The sequence below is a fragment of the Hippopotamus amphibius genome, chromosome 17 (genome assembly GCF_030028045.1).
Source record: "Hippopotamus amphibius kiboko isolate mHipAmp2 chromosome 17, mHipAmp2.hap2, whole genome shotgun sequence".
Classification (NCBI taxonomy): Eukaryota; Metazoa; Chordata; class Mammalia; order Artiodactyla; family Hippopotamidae; genus Hippopotamus; species Hippopotamus amphibius.
In genome coordinates, this window is record NC_080202.1 from 57644527 (window position 1) to 57664879 (window position 20353).

The 20353-nt window shown below is 60.1% G+C and overlaps 1 protein-coding gene across 1 annotated transcript; it reads right to left on the reverse strand.

The window, feature by feature from the left end:
* Positions 1–1959: 1959 nt before the first annotated feature.
* On the reverse strand, positions 1960–19336 carry NHERF1 (NHERF family PDZ scaffold protein 1). The gene is made up of 6 exons (XM_057716475.1): positions 18633–19336; positions 7747–7908; positions 6572–6725; positions 4335–4375; positions 3071–3160; positions 1960–2859 (listed from the first exon to the last, which is right to left on the reverse strand). The coding sequence occupies exons 1-6, from the start codon at positions 19092–19094 to the stop codon at positions 2668–2670; spliced, it is 1101 nt and encodes a 366-aa protein (XP_057572458.1). The 5' UTR covers positions 19095–19336; the 3' UTR covers positions 1960–2667.
* Between the last annotated feature and the right edge of the window lie 1017 nt (positions 19337–20353).

The following is a 20353-nucleotide window of genomic DNA, read 5'->3' on the forward strand; positions in this document are numbered from 1 at the left end:
GTGGGGGTGGAGCTGGAGACGAGGCGGGGCCTGGTGAACAGGCAGCACCTCCCATTCCCCTGGAGGAGCGGGAGTAAAGCACACTGCATGCAGCTTGCCCTGTTCTCTCATTGGGCCTGGGTGGGGGTGAGCTACCAGGAGGGCCAGCCTGCGGCATCTGGTCCAGCCTCGCAGGGGTGGGAAGGGCGTAGCTCGGTCCTCTGTCATCCTGCAGAAGCAGGTGGGTGTGACCCCGGGAGGTTTGGAAATGAAGGCGGTCGGCCCTGAAGCACAAACAGGTGGCTTGGAAAGTGGGCGAGCTGTCCTTGCTCCTGTCTCTTTGGAGCCAGTTTTGAGGGTGGAGTTCGTTTTGGATATGGCTCCGTGTGGCTGGAGTAGCCACCCCCCGCCCCCTGCCGTGATGAAGCTTTGGGCCTCCTGTTCAGTCGCAAGGGCTGCAGGAGGAAACAGAGGCCACTCGGCGGTGTCCTCCTGGAGGCTCCCGTGTCCTCTTTCTCCAGGCCTCATCCCTCCGCCTCTGGGAGCAGCTGCACCTGCCAAGGCCACTAGGGGGCGCCGGAGGCACAGGGTCAGGATGGTCAGGCAGCGCCGGCCAGGTCTCCCCGCCTCAGAGCGAGGGCGACACCCAGTCATCTCTCGTGCCCTGTTGGTGCCCCGTCATTGCCCCGTTGTAACCTGGGGTGGCCATCAAGAAAAGCCAGGCATGTTTCAAGACACAATTGGAGAAGAGACTCGAGGGCACCTAGGGCATTTTCGAGGGGAGGAAAGCGTGCCAGGCAAGTTGGGGCAGAGTCAGAATCGCGGCCGAGGCCTCCCAGCTCCCAGGCCTCTCACGTGGGACTCTCAGCACATTTTCCCTCTGAGCCACCTGTGCCCTGCACCTGTCGCCAGCACCTGTCCCCAGCTTAATCAGAGTCAAAAGTCCTCAGGGCTTCCCCACCCAGCAGGTGAGGTAGGGAGGGGCCCCTCCCCAGCCCGGTGGGGCCGTCCTCAGGCCCGCTCACCTGCAGGGGGTCCATCAGGGGTCAAAGGGTGGGGTGGGGGCAGGCCAGGCCCAGCCTAACCGCTGCTGTAGGTGGTGTGATAAGGGTTTGGGAAGGTTTCTCTTAACAGTGGTGGAATTCAGACCTTAACAGGTCAGAGAGTGATGGCCAGATAGTGACCTGCCCTTCTCTCAACCCCAAGGGCTCCACGGGTCCCCTCCCTGGTCCAGTGTGGTCTCCCGGTTGGGTGGAGAATAGCCCAGGGCCAGCTTCCCTTCCTTCTGAGCAGCTGCCCAGGAAGCTGGCCCTGGCAGGCCACCCTGGCAGGCCTCTAGGATGTGGCATCAGGGGCCAGAGGTATAAGGGACCCGGGTCTCTCGTGGAGGAGCAGGGCATTTCACCCTTGGAAAGTCCCCTCCACCCCACCTGCCTCAAGCACGTCCCAGGGCCGGGGGGCGGGGGGGCCCCCAGGTTTGTTTTCCCCCAGTCCCTCCAGTCAGGTCCACGACCAGATAAGATAACAGTATCTGGGACCAGCTCAGGCCACTCCTGGGAATCCTGTACCTCGCTGGCTGTGGGCGGAAAGATTAAAGCCAGGCCTTCTCTTTCCCAGCCTAGCTCCATCCTGGATTCACACTTTCAACGCTCCTGGCGTCGAGGTACCTCTCGGAGCCCTCTGAGCACGTGGGTCTAGCTCCCACGTTCCCTGATGAACGTCCCTCCAGGGCAACCCCACCAAGCCAAGCACGTGGGGGCATGTGGGTCCTCCCACAGGACCCAAACATGGCCTGGCCACCCAGCAGCTACAGGCTCGAGGCCCTCTGGTTAAAGCCACCCCCCCTCCGGCTCCGGGCTGGGGGTCACATGGAGCCTTGGACCATCCTCTCCCCCCAGCTGTACGCTACACTCTCTGCCAGAGGCCACCCCGGACACACCCATGGACAGAACTCCAAAGGAAAACACAGAGGCCAAGGTGGGTTTGGAGAAACCAGCTGAATTTCTGATAGATTTTCCTTACAATTGTGCCTGGCTCAGGGCTGGGCAGGAGGTGGCCAAACCCTCCCCATGTTGCCCAGGTCTCTGGAGGTGGGAGCAGAAACAAAAAAGTTGAAGCCTAAGGCCACTGCTACGTCTTAGATGCAACAACCTGAAAAATCATGTTAATCAAGGAAATGAAAGTCCCTCTAAACTCCGTGGTACTGCACTCTTCAAAACAAAAAACCAAGAAAACAAAAATAAGATGCCCAAGTCACAGCTCTTAGGAGACGGCCTCCTGTCCACTCCGAGATGTTGCTGGGATCTGAGCCCTTGATCAATCCTGGACCCAGTCATCACTTGGGGTCATGAGGGAAGGAGACTTCTCCCCAGTCCCATGATCCTTGCTTGGTGGAGGTCCCAGTGATGTCCCGGGGGGGTGACAGGGGGACACCTGGTAGGCTGAAGCACCAGTGGGGAGGGGGACAGCCTGCTTTTCTATCGGGGCAGGACGGAAAAACAGTCACCTTCCCTGAAGTAAGGGAAGAACATAGTTCTCTAGAAAAATCAGATTTGCCAAGAGTGGAGACGCTGGTGCTGATTTGTATGTCGATTTGGGGGTAAGTGGGGAAGAGGGGGAAGGAGTCGGGTCGGGGCGTGGGGCTGGCCCGGCCCTGCCAGCTTTCCTGGTGGCTGGTGGGAGGGGCGCTCAGAGGTTGCTGAAGAGTTCGTTTTTCTTGCTCCAGTCCATCTGCGGGGCCCGTTTGCTGATGCGCTTCTGGTGCGCCCTCTCTTTGGCCACGGCCAGGGAGATGTTGAAGTCCAGGATGGGGTCGGAGGAGGAGGAGGTAGATGACGGTGCCGTGGAGTCCTCTTTCTTGGGGCTGTCTTGGGAATTCAGCTGTAAGAGGAGGCAGCGGCAGAGAGTGGGGATTAGTGCCTTGGTGAGGTGGCTCCCTTGGGGCAGTGCCCGGGGAAGCCAGGTCACAAGAACAGAACGTGGCTCAGCATGTGACCTCCACGCAGGCTGGTGTACCAGGAACGAGTGTGGCCTGGGAACGGACTTCCTGTCACTCAGTGCCACCCCCCGCCTGCCAGCCTGGCCAGCTTACCTCCTCACTGGTGTCACTGGAGGTGGATCTTGCCAGGGTTGGCCTGGGACTCTCGGAGGCCGTCTCGGCCAGGGCTTCATGACTGTTCTCCTGGCACAGAGAGGAGGAAGGGTGTGGGTGGGCAGCCCTGAGTGAGGAAGGGCCTTCCCGGGGAAGACAGGGCCTTGGTCTGAGACGTTCCACTCAAGCCCTTGCCATCCACCCCACAGCCGCACCTCCTGAGCCTGCCAGGGCCCCTCGGGGATTTACATTTTCACATTCTTCCAGGGATCAGAGGGTAGCCTGGTTCCACCCCCCAGGTGGGACGGACCGTCCACCCCCACCATGGGATTAGCGCAGTCACCCACCCAGTCCTCCCAGTGCAGCCTTCAGGGCTGACTCGCCTTTTGGGACAGCGACCCAGGAGGGGCCTCCTGGAGTGTGGGGACACCGGGAGCATGTTTGCTTGGCATGGGGGAACACTCTGGTGCTCCCCGAATCTCCTGCAGCCCACCTGACTGTTTACTTGGACTTGACCCCAGGATTCTCGAAATCAACCCCAAAGCAGCCAAGAAGGACTCTGAAGGAATACGGTAGATGAGAGTTCTAGATCCACAGGCAGACGAACAGGAGGCTCAGGTGGTCCAGGGCCACCCCCTTGCTGTTGCCCCCGCCCCCCTCGCCGGCAGGAGCCCCCAGGGAAGGGAAGCCTTTCAGCAGACCCTGCAGAGAGATGCCCCTCCGTGGTCCGACCCCGAGTCGGTCCGTCTGAGAGCCGAGGCCTTGGCCAGGGCGGCAGCTTGGCGCTCAGCTCCTGCCTGGGTTCTGCTGTGGCCCCAGCTGGCCCCAGCCCCGCCATCTCTCTCCCCCAGCCTCCGCTGCCTTCTCTTCCCTTCTGCCCGGGGAGGAGGGGCTTTGTTCTTCCAACAACCCAGACTGGAAGTAGCAGGGGCCGGGGAGCGTGCGGCCAGACACTGCAGCTCTGTTCTTGGGGGGAAGAATGGCCTCCTCTGTGTGGTGAGGAGCTGAAGGCGGAGCTTGTCACCCAGGATGACGGGCTACAGAGGGGCCGGGCCAGGCCTCCCATCCCCCTCCCCGCTGCCTTGGCAGCAGGCAAGGACTGAGGGATAAAGGGGCAGTTGCATAGCCTGGGGCTCAGGAGGGAGCCACCTGGAAACCCATCGTTTCCTCCTTTCGTTTCCACCTGAGCCAGACGCTATCCTCCCACCTCTTCCTGCAACCCCAGGCCCGAGAACCAGAGAAACAGTTAGGGGTCTGCCTTTACCTTCCGGATCTCCCCGTTGGTGAAGGGCTCAGGCAAGGGACCTAGGAGGTGAAGGAGGAAAGGACGGAGGTGAGTCAGAAGCTCCGGGGACCGAGTGGGGCACGGAGGCCGGTGGGACTTGGGGGGTCTGGGCAGATAAATAGCTCTTGTTCCCCAAGGTCAGCGTGTCATCGTCTCTTGACTGCCACGCACTGTGAGCACCTTCGACAGGTGCACAGGTCAGCACCCATGCGGATTATGTGTGTGTCCAACAAACATTTAACAGAACCACTTGCCCCTACTACGTCACAGTACTTTTTGATATTTTCTGTTCGGTTTCATTAAAAACAAAACCAAACTGATGCTGGTCTCCGCCTACTCAATTCATCCCACGAACCGCTGATGAGTAAGGAGCTGTTTGAAAAAGCACTGTCCTAGATGGGGTTGAAATTCCAGGCCGACTGCCTACCAGCCACCTGGGAGGCTTGTTAGAAATACAGATTCCTGGGCTGTGGCACCAGAGTTTGTTTCTGTGGGTCTGGGACAGGCCTAGGAATCAGTATGTTTCAGGTGCTTCCTAGGGAACGATGGTGTCACCAGAACTGGGACCACAGCCTGGTTATGATCAGTACCTGCATATCAGCTGAGAGAGAAGAGAACCCCGACTCCTACCGGCCAGTGTGGGGATGGGGGGGACCAGAGGGCTCAGGGCGGAGTCCTGGGTGTGCCCTCCCCCAGCCAATGGGAAACCTGCTGGTAGCAGGAGGGGTCAGAGGGAGAGACAACAAGCCCCGGGTCACCCTCCCTGGGCTCACTCAGGGCGGACGCCCCACCTGGCTGCAAGGGGCGCTGTTCTGTCTTTGGGGACTGGTCAGCCTGGGTGGGTTTCTTCTGAACTCCTAGCTTAAGATCAGTGTGCGTCTTTCTCCTCCCCTGGACCGGGCCCGGGCACAGGCAGGCGTACCTGACTGTCACGCAGCTTTCCCACAGAGGCTGGGCAGGGGACCGCTGGCACACAGGGACACTAACTCCCACCCACCTCCCCAGCAGCCCCTCCCCCACGAGCTGTAGGATGTCTCACTGTGGTCAGGAGGTGGCCGCTGGGAGGGGGGACACCCGGGGAGGGGACCTGCCCCCAGGTCTCCCTGTGCAGGTCCTCTGGCCAGAGGCTGCAGTCACTGAGGTCCCCAGGGCCCTTGCCACCCAGCCTGAGGGGGACAGAAGAGGGACAGCTGTCTGAGGTTGGTGACTTAGGGGTGGGGGGAGAAGGATGCTGGGGGGAGGCCGGGGAAGGTATTTGAGCAGCTGAGGAAAAGCCAGATTTCAGCTGTGTCTTCCCACACCATGTCGCCAAGAGCAAGATGGGTGCTTCTCTGGGCCTCAGTTTCCCCCTTAACGAGGAAGGGGATTATCTGAGTTACCTGGTTTCCACGAACTTGAGAGACAAGAGTAAGGCGGTCCCTACCTCCCATGCCCAGAGTCCAGTGACTTCTAACTGACCCATCCCCGCTTCCAGGAATCCCCAGGACCCACTGGGCCCCTCCAACTGAGGATCTAAGTTTGTGGCAGGACCTTTGTGTGGACCGGTCTGCTACAAATATGACCCTCAGGGAGGCCCCACCCACTGCAAAGTCCAAAGAGGTTCTGCCCCGCCCCCCACCCCTCCAGGAGCCATCTTCCCAGGGAGAAAGTCCAGACCAGGGCGCAGAGCACCACGCGGCTCAGCTCCTCCCTGTACTGGTGCAGCAGCCCTGCCCTGTCTGGCTTGGGCTAGGGCGGGGGAGGTGCCAGGCTTGGCAGGGTGATGTGGGGGAGGGGGAGGGCAGGGGCCCAGGGACCCACTGCTCACTAGAGCCAGTGAGCCTGGGTTTCCAGGACAACCTGAGAGAAGGGAAGGGGAGGCACTGGGCCCCTGTCACTGGACTCTGATCTGACCAAGCTAAGGCTGGAAGCTTCCCCAGAGTTAACCCTTTCCTTACTCCAGCACTGCCCCGAGGGCTTGCAGGGGATACAGGGGTGGGGCTCAGGCCTCCCTCTGGCGCTGCAGCTTTGGCCTGGGAATCAGCAGCTCCGTTCCGTCTCGCCACCCCTCGTGCCAGCGTCCCTCCGTCACACACCACCCTCAGAAACCCACGGCCAATGCTGGCTTCCTCTCCCTGACCCCCTCTCCCAGCCCACACAGCCTGCCTCCCTTCCCGTGGGACACAGTACTAAGTCTACAGCACATCCCTGACCCTTGGGCTGCCTGCCCTGCTCACCGTGCAGATGCTCCTGAGAAGGGATCACTTTGCATTTCTTGAAGAACTCATCAGTCTCCTTGTCCACCACCAGCAGCTTGGCCTCGTCCCCGCCAGCCTTGATGGCAGACACCACATCCCCGTGCTGCTTGCCCTCCACACAGACCCCGTTCACCTGTGGGGAGGGGGAGGGGTTACCGGCACAGGTCTCAGTTTGGGTGGCGGGGGCGGGGCAGGTGGAGGCGGTACAAGGGGTCCTTTTTGTCCTCAGCCAGTTGGCAATTGGGGGACACTCAGCCCCTCCTTGCCTGTGGAGTCCTGAATCAGGCCAAGTGGTCCTCCCAACTTGACGGTCAGATGGGGAGGCAGGACACGTGGGAAAAGCCAAAGAAAATACCCAGCCGAGACTGAACAAACACAGCTGGGACAGACGGGACGGGAAAGATCTGGGAGGCCGGGTAGGGCCCCAGCTTTTCTAGGTACTTCCTTCCCAGGGCCTTGGTTTGCTCACGTGTAAAATGAGAAGTCTTGGGAGAGCTGATCTTCCAGCTCCAAGGTTCTAAGACTGAGATTCTGGGACTTGCCCAAGGCACTTGGTTCATGTTTCCTCTCCTGACGAGCTCAGCACAAGAGTGTAACAGTGTGTCTGACAGCCCCACTCGGAAAAAGGATTTCATCCTCCACCCCCACCCCTGTGCCTGGCACAGAGGCCTCTGGCAGCGGGAAGCTCTGGCAGTGGCCCCAGCCACTGAGTGTGTCTGCTCAGTGAAGAAGAGCCCAGGGGAGATGAAGGCAAGAAAGAAGTCAGTCTGTCTCTCTTTCCGGCCGGCCGTCCATCCATCCATCCCCCGTCTTTCCCTCCTTTCCATTTTTTTAAATCCTTTTTTTTTTTTGGCCATACCACGTGGCTTGTAGGGTCTTAGTTCCCCGACCAGGGATTGAACCCAGGCCTTGGCAGTGGAAGTGTGGAGTCCTAACCACTGGACCGCCAGGGAGTTACCCCATCTTTCTTTCCTTCCCTCCTGCCCACTCACCCACCATTCTCACCTCCCCTTCCCTCCCTCCCTCCATCCATCTATCTGGCATCTATGGGCTGTCCCAGCCTCACGGGCTAACGAAGGAGCAGATGGTGTGACGCCTGCCTCAAGGGAGACAGTCAGGAAGGAAGAGCCTGGGAAGAGGGTAAGAAGCGTTACCTCCACGATGCGGTCCTGGGCCCGGAGCCCCGAGGCCTCAGCAGGCGAGTCTGGGTCCACTGCCCGGATGAACTGGCCTGGCTTGGACTTGTCGCTGTGCAGGTTGAAGCCATAGCCGTTGGGGCCCTTCTTCATGGTACAGAGCCGAGGCCGAAGCTCGCGCTGCAGGGAGAAAGGAGGGGCCGTGGTCACTCCACGGCATCCCGGGCGTCACCCTCCCTGCTCTGTGCCTGAGCCCATCTCCCCACCAAGGAAGACCCGGGCAGAACTCAAGCTTGCTTAGATCCTACACAGCAACAAGGGAGAATGCTGGCTTGGGACTCAGAAGGCCTGAGACCCTGCAATGCAGCAACCTGCCCAGGTGACCCTGGGCAGAGCGCCGCCCCTGTGTCCAGGCCATCGTGCCCCTCTTCTGGGAGGGGTGGGAGCAGATTAGCTGAAGTCTCTCCCCTTTTGACACTCTAAGGGTGATCACGTTATCTACATGGCCACCTCATCCCTCCCAGCTAATGGCTCATCTGGCCCCCTCCTGGGGGAGTGGGGTAGCACCCCTGCCAGTCTGGCTGGGTACCGGGGACATATAACTGGGGACCTCCAGGCCTTGTGTACCCTATCCTCTGCAGTGGGGGAAGCAAGGGCAGCTGGTTTCTCAAAGCTGGTCAGCATGTTTACAGTAAAGCCTTTCCTCACCCACAGGGACTCCCTTCTCATCCCCACCAAGCCAAACAGCCCAGCCTAAAGGGAGCTGGGGCCAGATGACCACAGACCTGAGCAAGGCGCAGCCAGGGGTCCTGGCAGGACAAGCATATCCCACCAGCAGAACCACGACAGAGGGCAAAGGCAGCAAGAGGACCCCAAAGACCCTGTTGGTCCCCAAGGAGCCTGAATGGGGAGGAGGTGGTAGAAAGCAGGGCTGGGCTGACGGGAGCCCCGTGTGGCTGCGGCCATGGTCTGGAGAGGGGGACCCAGTGCAAGGGCACAGGCAGATTGCGCTTAAACACTCAGACTCTCAGCGGAAAACAGTTTTCACCATCCTTGGGCCACCTTAAGCAGCTTAGCTCAGAAGCTACAGCCCTAGGGCACGTTTACATGATGGAGGGAATATGGTGTGAGAGGGCCAGAGCCCACAGACTGACTTGGAGTCCCTCTCCCCTTCTCCCAGCTCTGAATTATCACCCGGATGCCGGGCAAGGAGCAAAAGCTGAAGTCAGGGCCCTGACCCAGGTTCCAGGATCTCCCGCTTAGGAGCTACATGACCTGGGGCAAGTCATTTCCTTCTCAGAGCCTCCGGTTCCTCGTTTATAGATCATTCCTAGTGCCACCTGCCTCCCAGGGTTGCTAGGAGGTCCAGGGGGTAATTAACATATGTGGGAACAGCTGACCACGCGAAAATCCCCGTGCACCTGGAGGCTTTCCCATTACCAGGGAACAGTCACGGGAAGCTGAGCCGTGAGATTCTGTGGGTGGGGTGCCGGGTTGCTCTGAAACCTCTCTCCCCAGCTGGGAGAGAAGGTGAAGGTGGGGTGGCGAGGGAGGGGAGGACTTTCAGGCCTCCTGCTCCAACTCGCAGGCCCCAGGAGGCAGCTGCCACCTGCGGTAGAGGCTCAGTCCCCACCCCTCTGTTCTGGGGGGGTGGGGCGCGGGAACTGGCCAAAGGAGCGTGACTCTGCTTTCCTTTAGATGCCTGGCCGGGCCTTTCTGTGTTTCAGGATGTTGGTGGGGGGTGTGGAGAGGCCAAGACAGGAAGGAGCGGTGAGGTGACAGTTAGGCCTGGGTTTACCCTAATCTGGGCCAGAGGCCCCGGGCGTCCTTGCCTCTCATTCCAGACAACAGCAGAGACGCTTAAGTGCGCATAAAAAGGTGGGGGGCCCACGGAGGCACCCTCCTCTCCCCAGGTCTCCGCATCCCCCTCCTGGTCCTCCCTGCAAATGACCTCCCCACTGCTTACCCTGGGCGGGGGGAGCCCCTCCCACAGCCCGCCCCCGCAGCGCCCCCCCCCCCCCCCCCAGTTCCGGGAGGGAGGGAGGCTCTTCTCCCCTCGAGCTAATCCCTCCACAGAGCTGCCAGCCCAGCCCTCCCCCAGGCCCCGGTGAGCAGGAACAGGTCCGACCAGTTGCTACCACGGGGCAGGCTCAGCTTTCTTAGCTTTCTTCGGGCGGTGCTCCGCAGTCACCCAGAGAAAGTGGGGGGGCAGGTGTGAATCACGGGAAGGGAGAGGGCAGCTCGGATGCCTCCTGCTCCTCCCGCCGCCCCTCACTCCAGGGAGCCTTCCTCCCATCCTCCAGATGGGGGTGGGGGGTGGTTAGGGGTAACTGAGACGTGAAGCCCACTGCCGGAGGACGTCAGAGCTGCACGGTGGAGGAGCCAGGACTCCGCCCCGGGCTCTGACCTGGGACGTGTGCTCCTGCCACCATCCCTGGAAGGACCCAAGCCCAGGCCTGGAGGAGGCCCACTTGGAGCCGAGGAGTCGCAAACACTGGCTGCAGCTTCTGCTGGGAGGGGCTCAGAGATGATGAAACCGCAGGCTTCCTTCCGGGGCTCGCGGCCTGCCCTCTCGCAGGGCGACACGGCAGCCAGCAAGCCTGGCAGCTCCGGGTGCCCTCCCGGCTGGCGGGGCGGCACTCGTGGCCCCCCGTGACGGGTCTCTGTGCTGCGGGCTTCGCGTACTGATCCTGAGCACCTCTCACCTGGGGACCCTTGCCTGGTCCTCTGCCCGTGCCACCAAGCCATGAGGATTTCAGGAAACAGTGCACTCGTCTGTGAGGGGTCCCGCTGCCCACGTCCCCCTGCACCGGGACCTGTTCTGTTGCTTTCTGGGGATGGCTGCGCCGGGGGACAAGGAAACCCCAGGCATTTTTCGAAGCACTCAGACAAGTATAGAGCCCCACCCAGCTCCCACCTTCCCAAGTCCCCGGAGGCTCCCGCCCGTCCCACGGGACTGGGGAGGGGGGGTTTCCCACTCTTCCCATGTTTCTCTCCACCCCCCCTCAGCTGCCTCCAGGAGGTGTCACTGCCAGCTGCTGAGTCAGCCCATCAAAGGAGCCCATCCCAGCCTGGTGGAGGCTGGTGCTGTCAGGAGTCCTGGCAGCTCCCAGCCCTGAGAAAGGAAGATGAGGAGGTGCCAGGCACTGGCCAGAGCTTGGCCATCACCGCTCTGAGCCCGCACCCCCAGAACTCGTGCAAGGGGAGTAAATGGAAGGTCCAGGGCATCTTGGGCCTGGTCTGTGGCCCCCAGGAGCTCAGGAGGGACCCTGTGCCACGGTGGCGGCTCCAGAGGGGTCTAGCCCTGGGGGTGGGGTGACTTCAAGGGGAACATGGCCCTAGAGTGTTCAGCACCTCAGGTGGACAGCTCAGAAGTTAAAGTCAGGATCTGTTCAGCGAGGAGACTGGCACAGAAGTGAGAGGAAGGACCATGGGGCCATGGTGGCCGACAGGCTGTGCAAATGGGCTGGGGTGGCTGGGGGCTGGATGAGTCTCTGGCTTCCAGACATTGCCGGACCCTCTTTCTGGAAAAGACCCCACCAGGAGAGCTGCCTCCAGACTCTTTCCACGGGGGCTTCTCCCACCCCCCAGGGCTCGGGCTGTCCCAAGCCCTGCCCAGACCTGCCCTCTCCACCAGGGAGCCCAGGCCCACCCCAAGTGGCCGCCCAGTCACCTCCACCCACGCAGCCCAGGGAGCGGACGTCGGGCACGGAATTCAATAGGCACCACCAGCAGCCACCTGGAAAGCTGGGGAAAGTCGATACCCTAATCCCGGTGACCGTCTCTGGGGAGCAGGCCCAGGGCCACTCCCTGCTCCTGCTTCGGGAGGGCGGCTGGCGGCCAACGCCCCGCTGGGCCCAGTCCCTCCCAGGCCAGTGCCATGGTGATGGACCCTATAGAAAACAGGCCAGCAGCTCCCGGCCCCAGAAGGGGTGGCTGGAGGAGCAGGAAGACCACCGGGGTGGCCAGGGGAATGACAGAGGTGACTGGTCCCCTCCCCTAGTCTGCCCTTCCCCCAGCCCAGCCAGCCAAGGGCTCTCGTTTATATAAATAAGATAAGAATGGTACCCTGCTGCCCCATGCAGAAGAATCAGCCCCAACAAGGGGAGAGGGGTGGGAGGCTGGGGAGATGGAGCCCTAGCTGTTCTGCCAGGGGAGGGGTGGGATATACTGGGGGTAAAGGAGCCAGGGCTGCTCTGCGAGGCAGCTCAGGCCATTCCACGGGGCTCTGGAGACACAGGCCTGGGTCTGGTGCCAGCTCTTCAAGGAAACCAGGATGAAGCGAGCTGGCTCTGCCTGGGGGGTGACGTGTGGCTGGGCAGCATGGAGGCACTGTCCTTAGGGCAGGCTGGGAAGTGACCAGGAGCTCAGACCTTTGTCCAGTGTCCAGGGCTCTAGGCTGAAGGCATCCTCTCCTCACCCCAAAGGGAGGTACCAAGGGCTTGGCTGCCACGGGCCCATGGCCTCTGGCATTTATTTCATCCTGGAAGACACCTTCCCAAGGTCTGGGCACACTGAGGAATGCTGGACCCCTCCCTTTGCAAAAAAAAAAAGGAGTGACTCTAGCCCTTGATCTTGTGCTTGCTGTTTCTCAGGGGGAGGGCCCTTCTCTGGAGCCCCCCAGGGTGGGATCCAGGAGGGAGGCAGATGATAAAGTGGGGGCTGCTTCTCTGACACCCCCCACACAGGGACCCTGAGCCAGGTTCTCCCTCTGGCTCTTTCCTCCTGGTGCTGGCCAGAGACCCACCCGATGGAGAGTTTGGCTCGGGTCTCCCCAGGGCTGGACAAGCCCGGGAGGGAGCAGGCTGGTACCTGGGCTGCTGCCTGGCTGGACACCATCCAGGCTGGCCGCTGCCTGCCCGCCTGCCCCTGTGGACCTACAAGGTAGATATCAACCCCACTGTCCATATGTGGAGCCTGAGGCTCCATCAGTTCCGGGGGTGGCCCCAGGGTTCTCAGCTAGTGAGCCCGTACCTTGTAGCGGGGCTGTGTCTGAGAACCCCGTCCACTCTGACTCCAGTGTCTGCACATCCATCCGGCCTGCAGGCTCTCCACCATCATCCCTCCTCATCCCTTACCCTCCTTCCAGAAGTTGCTAGATTTAACTCCTGTGGGCTGTCTCAAGAGGCTCTGTAAGGACCTTCTTGGAGCTTGTGAGCTTGGGGCTCTTTTGCAATAACAAAGAGCAACCGGCATTTAGTGAGCGCTTCCTACGGGCCAAGCACCACACCAGGGCTTCATGAGTGTATTTTCTCATTAAGACCCAATTGTAACCCTTCGAGGAAAGTATTATCGCCCTCACTTCACAGATGAGGAAACTCAGGTTCAAACAGGTGGCATCAATTGCTCAAGTACACACAGCTGATAGGAGAAGAGGGCAGGCTTTAGGCTCCAATCTAGAGCACCACTGCTTCACAGGAACAGCATGCCAGTCGTGCAGGTAACAAACGTTTCTAGTAGCCATGTTAAAAAAAGTGTTAAAAAGTAAAAAGGAACAAGAGAAATCACTTTTAGTATCTTATGTAAACACAACATATCCAAGATGTTATCATTCCAACACGTAATCTATTGAAAAGTTGTTAACGGGATATTTTACTTCCTTGTGTCTATATTAAGTTTTCAAAACCTGGTGTCCATTTTACACTTACAGCACATCTCAATTTGGACAAGCACATTTCAAGTGCTAAGAGTCACCTGTGGCCAGTAGCTGCCAAAAAGGCCCATTTAGACCCTAGAGGTCTCCCTCTCAGCCTCTTCCACATGCCCGTGGTCTCTGCTGTTTCGATTGAGCTTCACCACCTTATAACAAGCCTAGGGAGAGGACGGAGCTTTGTCCCTGGGAAGTTAGAGCTCTGGCCTCAGTGCCACAGCCAGAGTGGCACTAGAACCCAGGCCTCATGGCATCCGCTACACTTGTCCCTTTCGGGGCGTGGGAAGCTAAACATGGTCTGGGAATGTGGTGGGTTGTCCTACCCTGAGGGGTCGGGGAGGAAGGCAAGGCCAATAGTCAAGATCAGCCTCTCGGCGGGGAGTCCTTTGTGCTACAGGAGAGCCCTAGTTCCAGGCCCTGGGGATGAGGGTAGAGACTTGGTCACCAGACTCCCGGCTGGGCCCATCATGAGAGAAGGGATGGGGCCTGGAGCCTGCCCCTGTGGGCAGAGGCCTTCCATCAGGGCTGACACTTTTCCTGATGGTGTCCCCTGGGGACAGAAGCACCTGGGGGCCCTGGATCCTTGCAGGGAGTTGGTTTCTGCTGCTTGAATTTATGCTGCTGAGATGGCCCTGGTGTGGCCTGGAACGTGATGGGCAGAGACACCCAGCTGCAGGGTCAGGCCCATAAGCACAGCTCAACCGTGCGGCTGGACGGATGTGCAGACAGCGGCATTCTCAGGCACAGCCCCGCCGCAAGGTATGGGCTCACTAGCTCAGAACCCTGGGGCCACCCCCGGAACTGATGGAGCCTCAGTCTCCACACATGGGCAATGGAGCTGCTATCTACTCTGCAGGGTGTTCCTGTGGATTAACTGAGATAAGCTAGGCATGTTTAGTACACAGCACATACAGATAATAGCTACCATTTACTTACTATTCATCAACTTACAAAATGCAGAAAATAATACCTAATTTGCAGGGTTGTGGTGAGGGGAAAAAAAAAAATCAAGGAAGTGTGTATCACTATCTTTAGGGCACAGGGCCGGCCAACTCGTAGGCTTAGAGTAGCTCCCTTTATTGGGGTCTAGAGCGCTGGTTTCTCTCTGTAAGAGGCTTGCAGCACCCGCAAGACCTTGGCTAGGCCTCTTCGTCCCCTAATTCCTAAGCACTCCCCTACTTTCTCGGGGACCCATGGGATGTGAAGACTGGGGAAGAAGAGAAGCCCCTCCCCACCCCATGGAGACATGATGGGGTTCCTTGAGAAGGAAGCCCCTATCTCTCTCCAAGACAATCTCCAGGACTGAACAGGAACCAGAAGGTCAGAACCGGGGGCTCTCCCAGGGAAGCAAGAAATCCCAAGTATGTGGCTTAAGAGGAGGAACCAGCACACAGGCCGTCACACCCTGTCCATTTCCAGGTCAAACATCCTGCAGCTCAAGCCCTGCTCTGCCCTTGCAGACTCCAACTTGGTCCCGGTGAAATGGGAACGTGGGAAAGAGGTTGGAGGCTGCCAGCTAACTGTGCCCACCCCCGACTTTGCCGCCTGGGGTGCCTGCCTGCACTGTCTCTGCCTCTGGGATCAGGGCCTGGTGTGGGCGGAACCCACCCCAAACTGGGCACTTACACACACCTTCCCTGTCGTCTCATCAAATCTCCCCCACAACCCTGCAGGGTGGGGGCTGCGGTCCCCGTTTCACAGAGGGAGAAACTGAGGCTCACGGGGGGAATGCTGACTGATCAGGGTCCCAGAGCCAGAGGGCGGCGGAGCCGGGATTCACACACTTGTGGCTTTCTAGTCTTAAAATGGAAGCTGCTGGTAGGCAAGAAAAAGGAGTGAGGAAGCGCCATCTGGAATTCCGATCTCTGGGTGTGCTCTCGAGGCACAAGCAGGCGCAAGTGGGCTGGGCAGAGGTGGAGGTGAATTAGGACAAAGTTCCCCCATGGCTGCTGGGCATTCCTTTGTGCAAAAATTATTTATCAAGCCCCTCCTTACTCTGTGCCTGGGACAGCGCTGGGCAGATAAACATAAATAGGCCACAGCTGTTGCCCTTGGGACTCAGCACAGGGCAGTGGAGGAGATACGAACAGGTGATTCAGATACTGCATGTTCAGTGCAGGAAAAGGTGTAAGGACACCGAGCAAGAGGAGGAGAGGAAAGAGCTCAGGAGGCCTGCGGGGTAGAGGAAAGGCTTCCTGGGAGGTGAGTGGTCTTGGGGAGCATGCCCGGCACAGAAGGGGACTGAGGGTTCCACAGGCAAGTTCAGGTGCGAAGGCTCCGAGTGCCTGGCATGCTGGGAGGGAGTTCGGACCCTCGGTGTGGTTTGGTGGGCTGGGGGTGACGAGAGAGACGGCTGCCAGATTGTGAAGGGCTGATTCTTCAATGACAGCGACCCCAGATGCAGCACTTTCAGATGCCAGGCTTGGCCACAGCTGCACGTGCCCGATGGGAGGGGCAGATCCAGGGCCAGCCGCCCCCTGGGTGGGAGTGTAACCATCACTGTGAAATATTTATTAATTCAGATCCTGGCAACCAACGTTCACTGAGCACGTAGTGGACGCTCTGAGCTCCTGGCTTAACAGGCACCCTCATGTAACCCTGCCAACCCCACGAGGCCACTGCTGTGACCCCCAGTTTACACAAGAGGAAATGGAAGCTTAGAGAAACTTGGCTCGAGGTGGCCCAGCCAGTTCAGCTGAGCTGGCTCAGGCCTGCCCAGCCACTGCTGCGGGCCCCTGTGCCCAGCGCCCAGCTCAAGGGTTTAGGCCTCATCCTGTGACTGCGGCGGGTGGGCCATGATGTAGGCCTTATCCTCTGACTGTGGCGGGCTGCGAGCAGGGGTGATGCAGCCCCTCCCTCCCGCTGGCTGGAGGTGGGCTGAGCTGGAAGCACCCCTGCCACCTCCTCTGAGACCCGTACTACGGGCACCCCTCACCCTCTGCCCTGTATTGTTCTCGACCCAGGCCGCTGTTCCCGATGAGATGCCACCCGCCGCCTACTCTACATGACACTTTCCCATTAACACCTTTTTCTCTTCTGAGACCTATCAGAGATGTCATAACAGTCCCCACTTTGCAAACAAATTCAGACGCGAACTAATCATCAACATTCAAATGCCGCCATAGATACCCCTTACATCCTTTGTCTTTTCAGGGAACAATGAACCCTTCTGATGTCTATTAACATTTGTTTTTTCTTTTTGCAACGACAGGGCAGGTCACCCACATGCCCACCATACCAGATTTCACGGGAATTTCCTACCAGTGGGTCTTTACGCTGCTGAGCGGCTCTGCAGAGTTGCTAAGGGAGACCCCGCTCGCAGCTGGGATTAGAATGCCTGGGTGTCCAAGGAGCTCAGTCCGACACCCACTAGGGGCTCAAGTACTTTCCATTATTTGTAAAATTCTAGCGAAGGCAGGTGTCACTGGAATCTAACGCCCCCATTTTATCGAGAGTTCTGACTTGCTTGTTGACCTGAAACCCCAAGAGGCCTGGTGATGGTGTCCCGGGACGGGCTGGAAGAACTAGCCCCAAAAAGCACAGACCCAATTGCAGGCGTTACACCATCACCTGGGGGAACCCCATCCTGTGCTCGCCCAGGGAGCAGAAGCCAAGCGCTGCTGCTTCTCAGATGGCCTGGAGGGGGGCGTATGTGCTAGGTTAAGCCTCCATTCGGGCCTCTGCGTCCCTCACCTTCTCGCAGGCCCTCCCACACCCAGCAGCAAAACCAAAAGGGCTCTGGGAGGAGCTGAACGTGACTGCAACTTGGCGGGGAAGGGGGGGGCGGGTCTCTTGTGCAAGTGCCAAAGTCCAAAAAAAAAAAAAAAACGGGGGGGGGGAATGGTAAATAGATGCTCTCAGCACAAAGTTCACACTGGATTTCTGTCTGGGACCAGAGGTCATGGGTTCCAACTCCCTGGTGTCAAACCCCTGCCAGGTGTGCTCCGACGCCACCCCCACCCTTGCCAATGCCATCTTGGCAATGGCAGGAAGTGGGAGCCTGGTGCCCTGGTATTCCCAGCACCCAGCTCTGGCTGGACAGGGCTCCTGGTGACCTCACTTTCCCCAAACCAGTTGGTCCTCTCGGGCTCCACCTTCTACTTTAAAGGCTGAACTGTGTTCTTTCTCTGTCAAGGGAGGCTCCTAGTGGCACCACAGACACCCCTGCCAGCAGGTGGAGAGCTGGTGAAGCCAAACAGGGCCAGGGGAAGCCCCCAGCCCTTCTCCCCACAGTCTCACCCTGAGGCCTCCCCCTTCACTCTACAGACGTGCAAGGCTCAGTACCACTCCTGCTCTGCTGCTACCCCTCCTGCAGCTGATCCAGGCTGGGGTCAGGAGAGGAAACACCAAACATGGGCAGAAAGCAACCAGCCTGCTTGCTGTCCAGGGACTGGAGTGAGACAGCTGGTGCCAGGGCAAGACCACCTACCCATGGTGACCTACTGTCTGCGGTAGGGCCCAGTGATGCTGGACCACTTTCCCCCACGCCCCAGCCATTTCTCCTCCTTCAAGGTCCTCCCTGCCACTCCCAGATACAAGCTAGCGCTTACTCCTCACATTCCTGAGAACCATAAATCCTCCCGGGTGTCAGAGCCACCACTACCCCCTAGACCAGACACCTCTGCACCTCCTCCCTGAGCCCCACCCACACACACTGCCTTGGAAGGATCGAGATTCTCTTTCTTAGAAGTCACACAGGACTTCAGGAGGATGAAGTGCAGCCAGGCTTACGTTAATGATACACCGGCCAGCGGGCTGTGGGGAAGGGGGGAAGAGACCCGAGAACCCAGCCTGAGACCCCCTCCCCTCCCAGCGCTACAGCTCCACGCAGAAAGAGGCAGTTATTCCTCTAGCTTTCTGAAGCCAGGGCCTCTCTAGCTTCACCCCAGCTTCACTTACCACCCAGAGGGGCCGTGGAGGAAGCCGGCCACTTGGACCAGAAGGGGCGGGACAGAGTCGAGGAAAAGTGGACCCGGCTCCCTTGAGCCGCCCCTTCCCCTCCCCCATCCTCACTCCCAAAGGCGCTCAGGGTCCCAGCCCAGTCTGGGGAGAGGGAGTAGGGCTCGCGGGTCGCAGCCTCAAGACTAACTGCCAGCTCGCTCGGTCGGCGGGGCGGAAGCAGTCTCCCGGGTGAGGATCGAGTTTCAGAAAGACAAGCGGGAGCAGGGCTGGGCGTCCGGGGCGCCTGGGTCTCTCCACCATTCTCCCTCCCACCCGGTTCCAGCCTCGCTACCCGACCCGAGCCGGCACTTACCCGCTCCTGGTGGCTCTTCTCGGCCTCGTGCGGCTCCGGCGCGGCGGCCGGCGGCTCATTGTCGCCGCCGGCCCCCTGCTCCTCGGCGGCGGCCGGCGGCTCGGCCTGGCCGGGCCCTTCCTGGGCGCGCAGCATCTCTTCCCGGACCTGAACGCCCAGCTTCTGGAGCCGCTCGTCGGTCTCGGGGTCGACCACCAGCAGGCGCACGGAGTTGAGCGCGGCGCGGATGCGGCTCACCACCTGCTGGTGGGCCTCCTTCTCCACGTTCTCGCCGTTCACCTCCACCAGCCGGTCTCCGGCCAGCAGTCCCGACTTCTCGGCCGGCGAGCCGGGCTCCACTAGCCGGATGAACTGGCCTACCTTGCCCTTTTCCCCGTGGAGGTGGAAGCCGTAGCCGTTCGGACCCTTCTCCAGGCAGCAGAGCCGGGGCAGGGGCGCCCCGGCCGCCGCGTCCGAGCTCATCTCGCCCTGCGACGGCTCAGCGGCGCGAAGCGGTGTGCGCTCGGCGTCCGGAGACGGGACGGTCCAGCCCCTCTTCCCACCCTGCGAGCCGGGCGGCGAGAGCGAGAGCGGCCGGGAGACCCCGCGCCGCCGGACGGGCCGAGCGAGCAGGGGTCCCGCGAGCGGCGACGGGAGCAGCCACCTGCGAGGAGCCGCAGCCGGGTCCGCCGGACCAATCCCCGCCGCGCGCGGCGTCTGAGCGCGCGGGAGCCAGCCCCGGCCACTTATTCCGGGGGCGGGGCCACACGGAGGGGGCGGACCACCGAGGGCCAATCAGAGGCAGCGGACTGGCGGGTGAACGACACCGGCCAATGGGAACGCGCAGGGGCGGGCCTCTGCGCTCAGCGCGGCGCCCCGCCGCGGGAGAAGAAAAAGGGCTCAGGAAGTGGAAGTGTTTGTTACCAAGAGGCTGGAGGGGAGGGGAGGCGCGGCGGGGCGGGGGCGAGTTCCTGGTGCTGGGCAGGGCGGCCCGCAGGATCTGTTTTGATTTCCCTCCACCCGTATCGGGGATTGAGAGCCACCCCTCGGGGAAAGGACCCTAAAGTTTTAACAGCCTTCAGCCAAAGGGTGCATCTCCGGGTGGGGGCGGGGGTGGGGGCGACTGTTGCAGGGAAAATCAATCTCGCTCCGCAGCTGCGAGGTCCCAGCAGTCTCACGAGTAAGAAAGAGGTCCTCCTCGGACCCAACAGAGTAGTTTGAATAACGATATTTTCCCGTTTGTGTGGTCACTTTGCGCTGTCCCAGGACCTGCTAGTAGGGGTGCGGGCTCTGATCCTAGCTGGGACAGTGTGAGGGTGCAGCAGAGAACCCAAGGCTTCACGGGGCTGCCCCATCGAAGACAGGCCACCTAGGGGCAATGGCGGGGGAATTGGCGTCAGCCTTTGGCTGGGGAGGTGGGGGTGGGGAGAGGCAGATCAGAGTCAGGCAACCAATCTCTGGGTACAGTCCACAGCAAAAGGAGCTCTGGCTTTTTTCAATAGAGAAAAAAAACATGATTAGGACCGTAAGATAAACCTTCTTTCAGTTCCTACTTTCAGATGAGAGGCGGGGTCACAGAGGCCGGGCGCAGTATGTTAAGGGTGAGGTGACCTGTTGGGGACCTTGAAGTATGAGGATCAAATGATTTTGGCAATCAGTGACAAGCGACAGACAACAATCGTATCGACATGATCCGCCTCCCTCCCCCCACCCCCGCATCATGCGCACCTCAAAGAAGCAGT

Excerpts from the sequence above, each read along its gene's own strand:
- NHERF1 (XM_057716475.1), bottom strand. The coding sequence starts at position 19,094 with ATGAGCTCGGACGCGGCGGCCGGGGCGCCCCTGCCCCGGCTCTGCTGC. Across the intron at positions 3,161-4,334 it reads CCAACGGGGAGATCCGGAAG|GAGAACAGTCATGAAGCCCT; the intron begins GTAAAGGCAGAC and ends TCTCTGTGCCAG. Across the intron at positions 2,860-3,070 it reads CCAGTGACACCAGTGAGGAG|CTGAATTCCCAAGACAGCCC; the intron begins GTAAGCTGGCCA and ends CTCCTCTTACAG.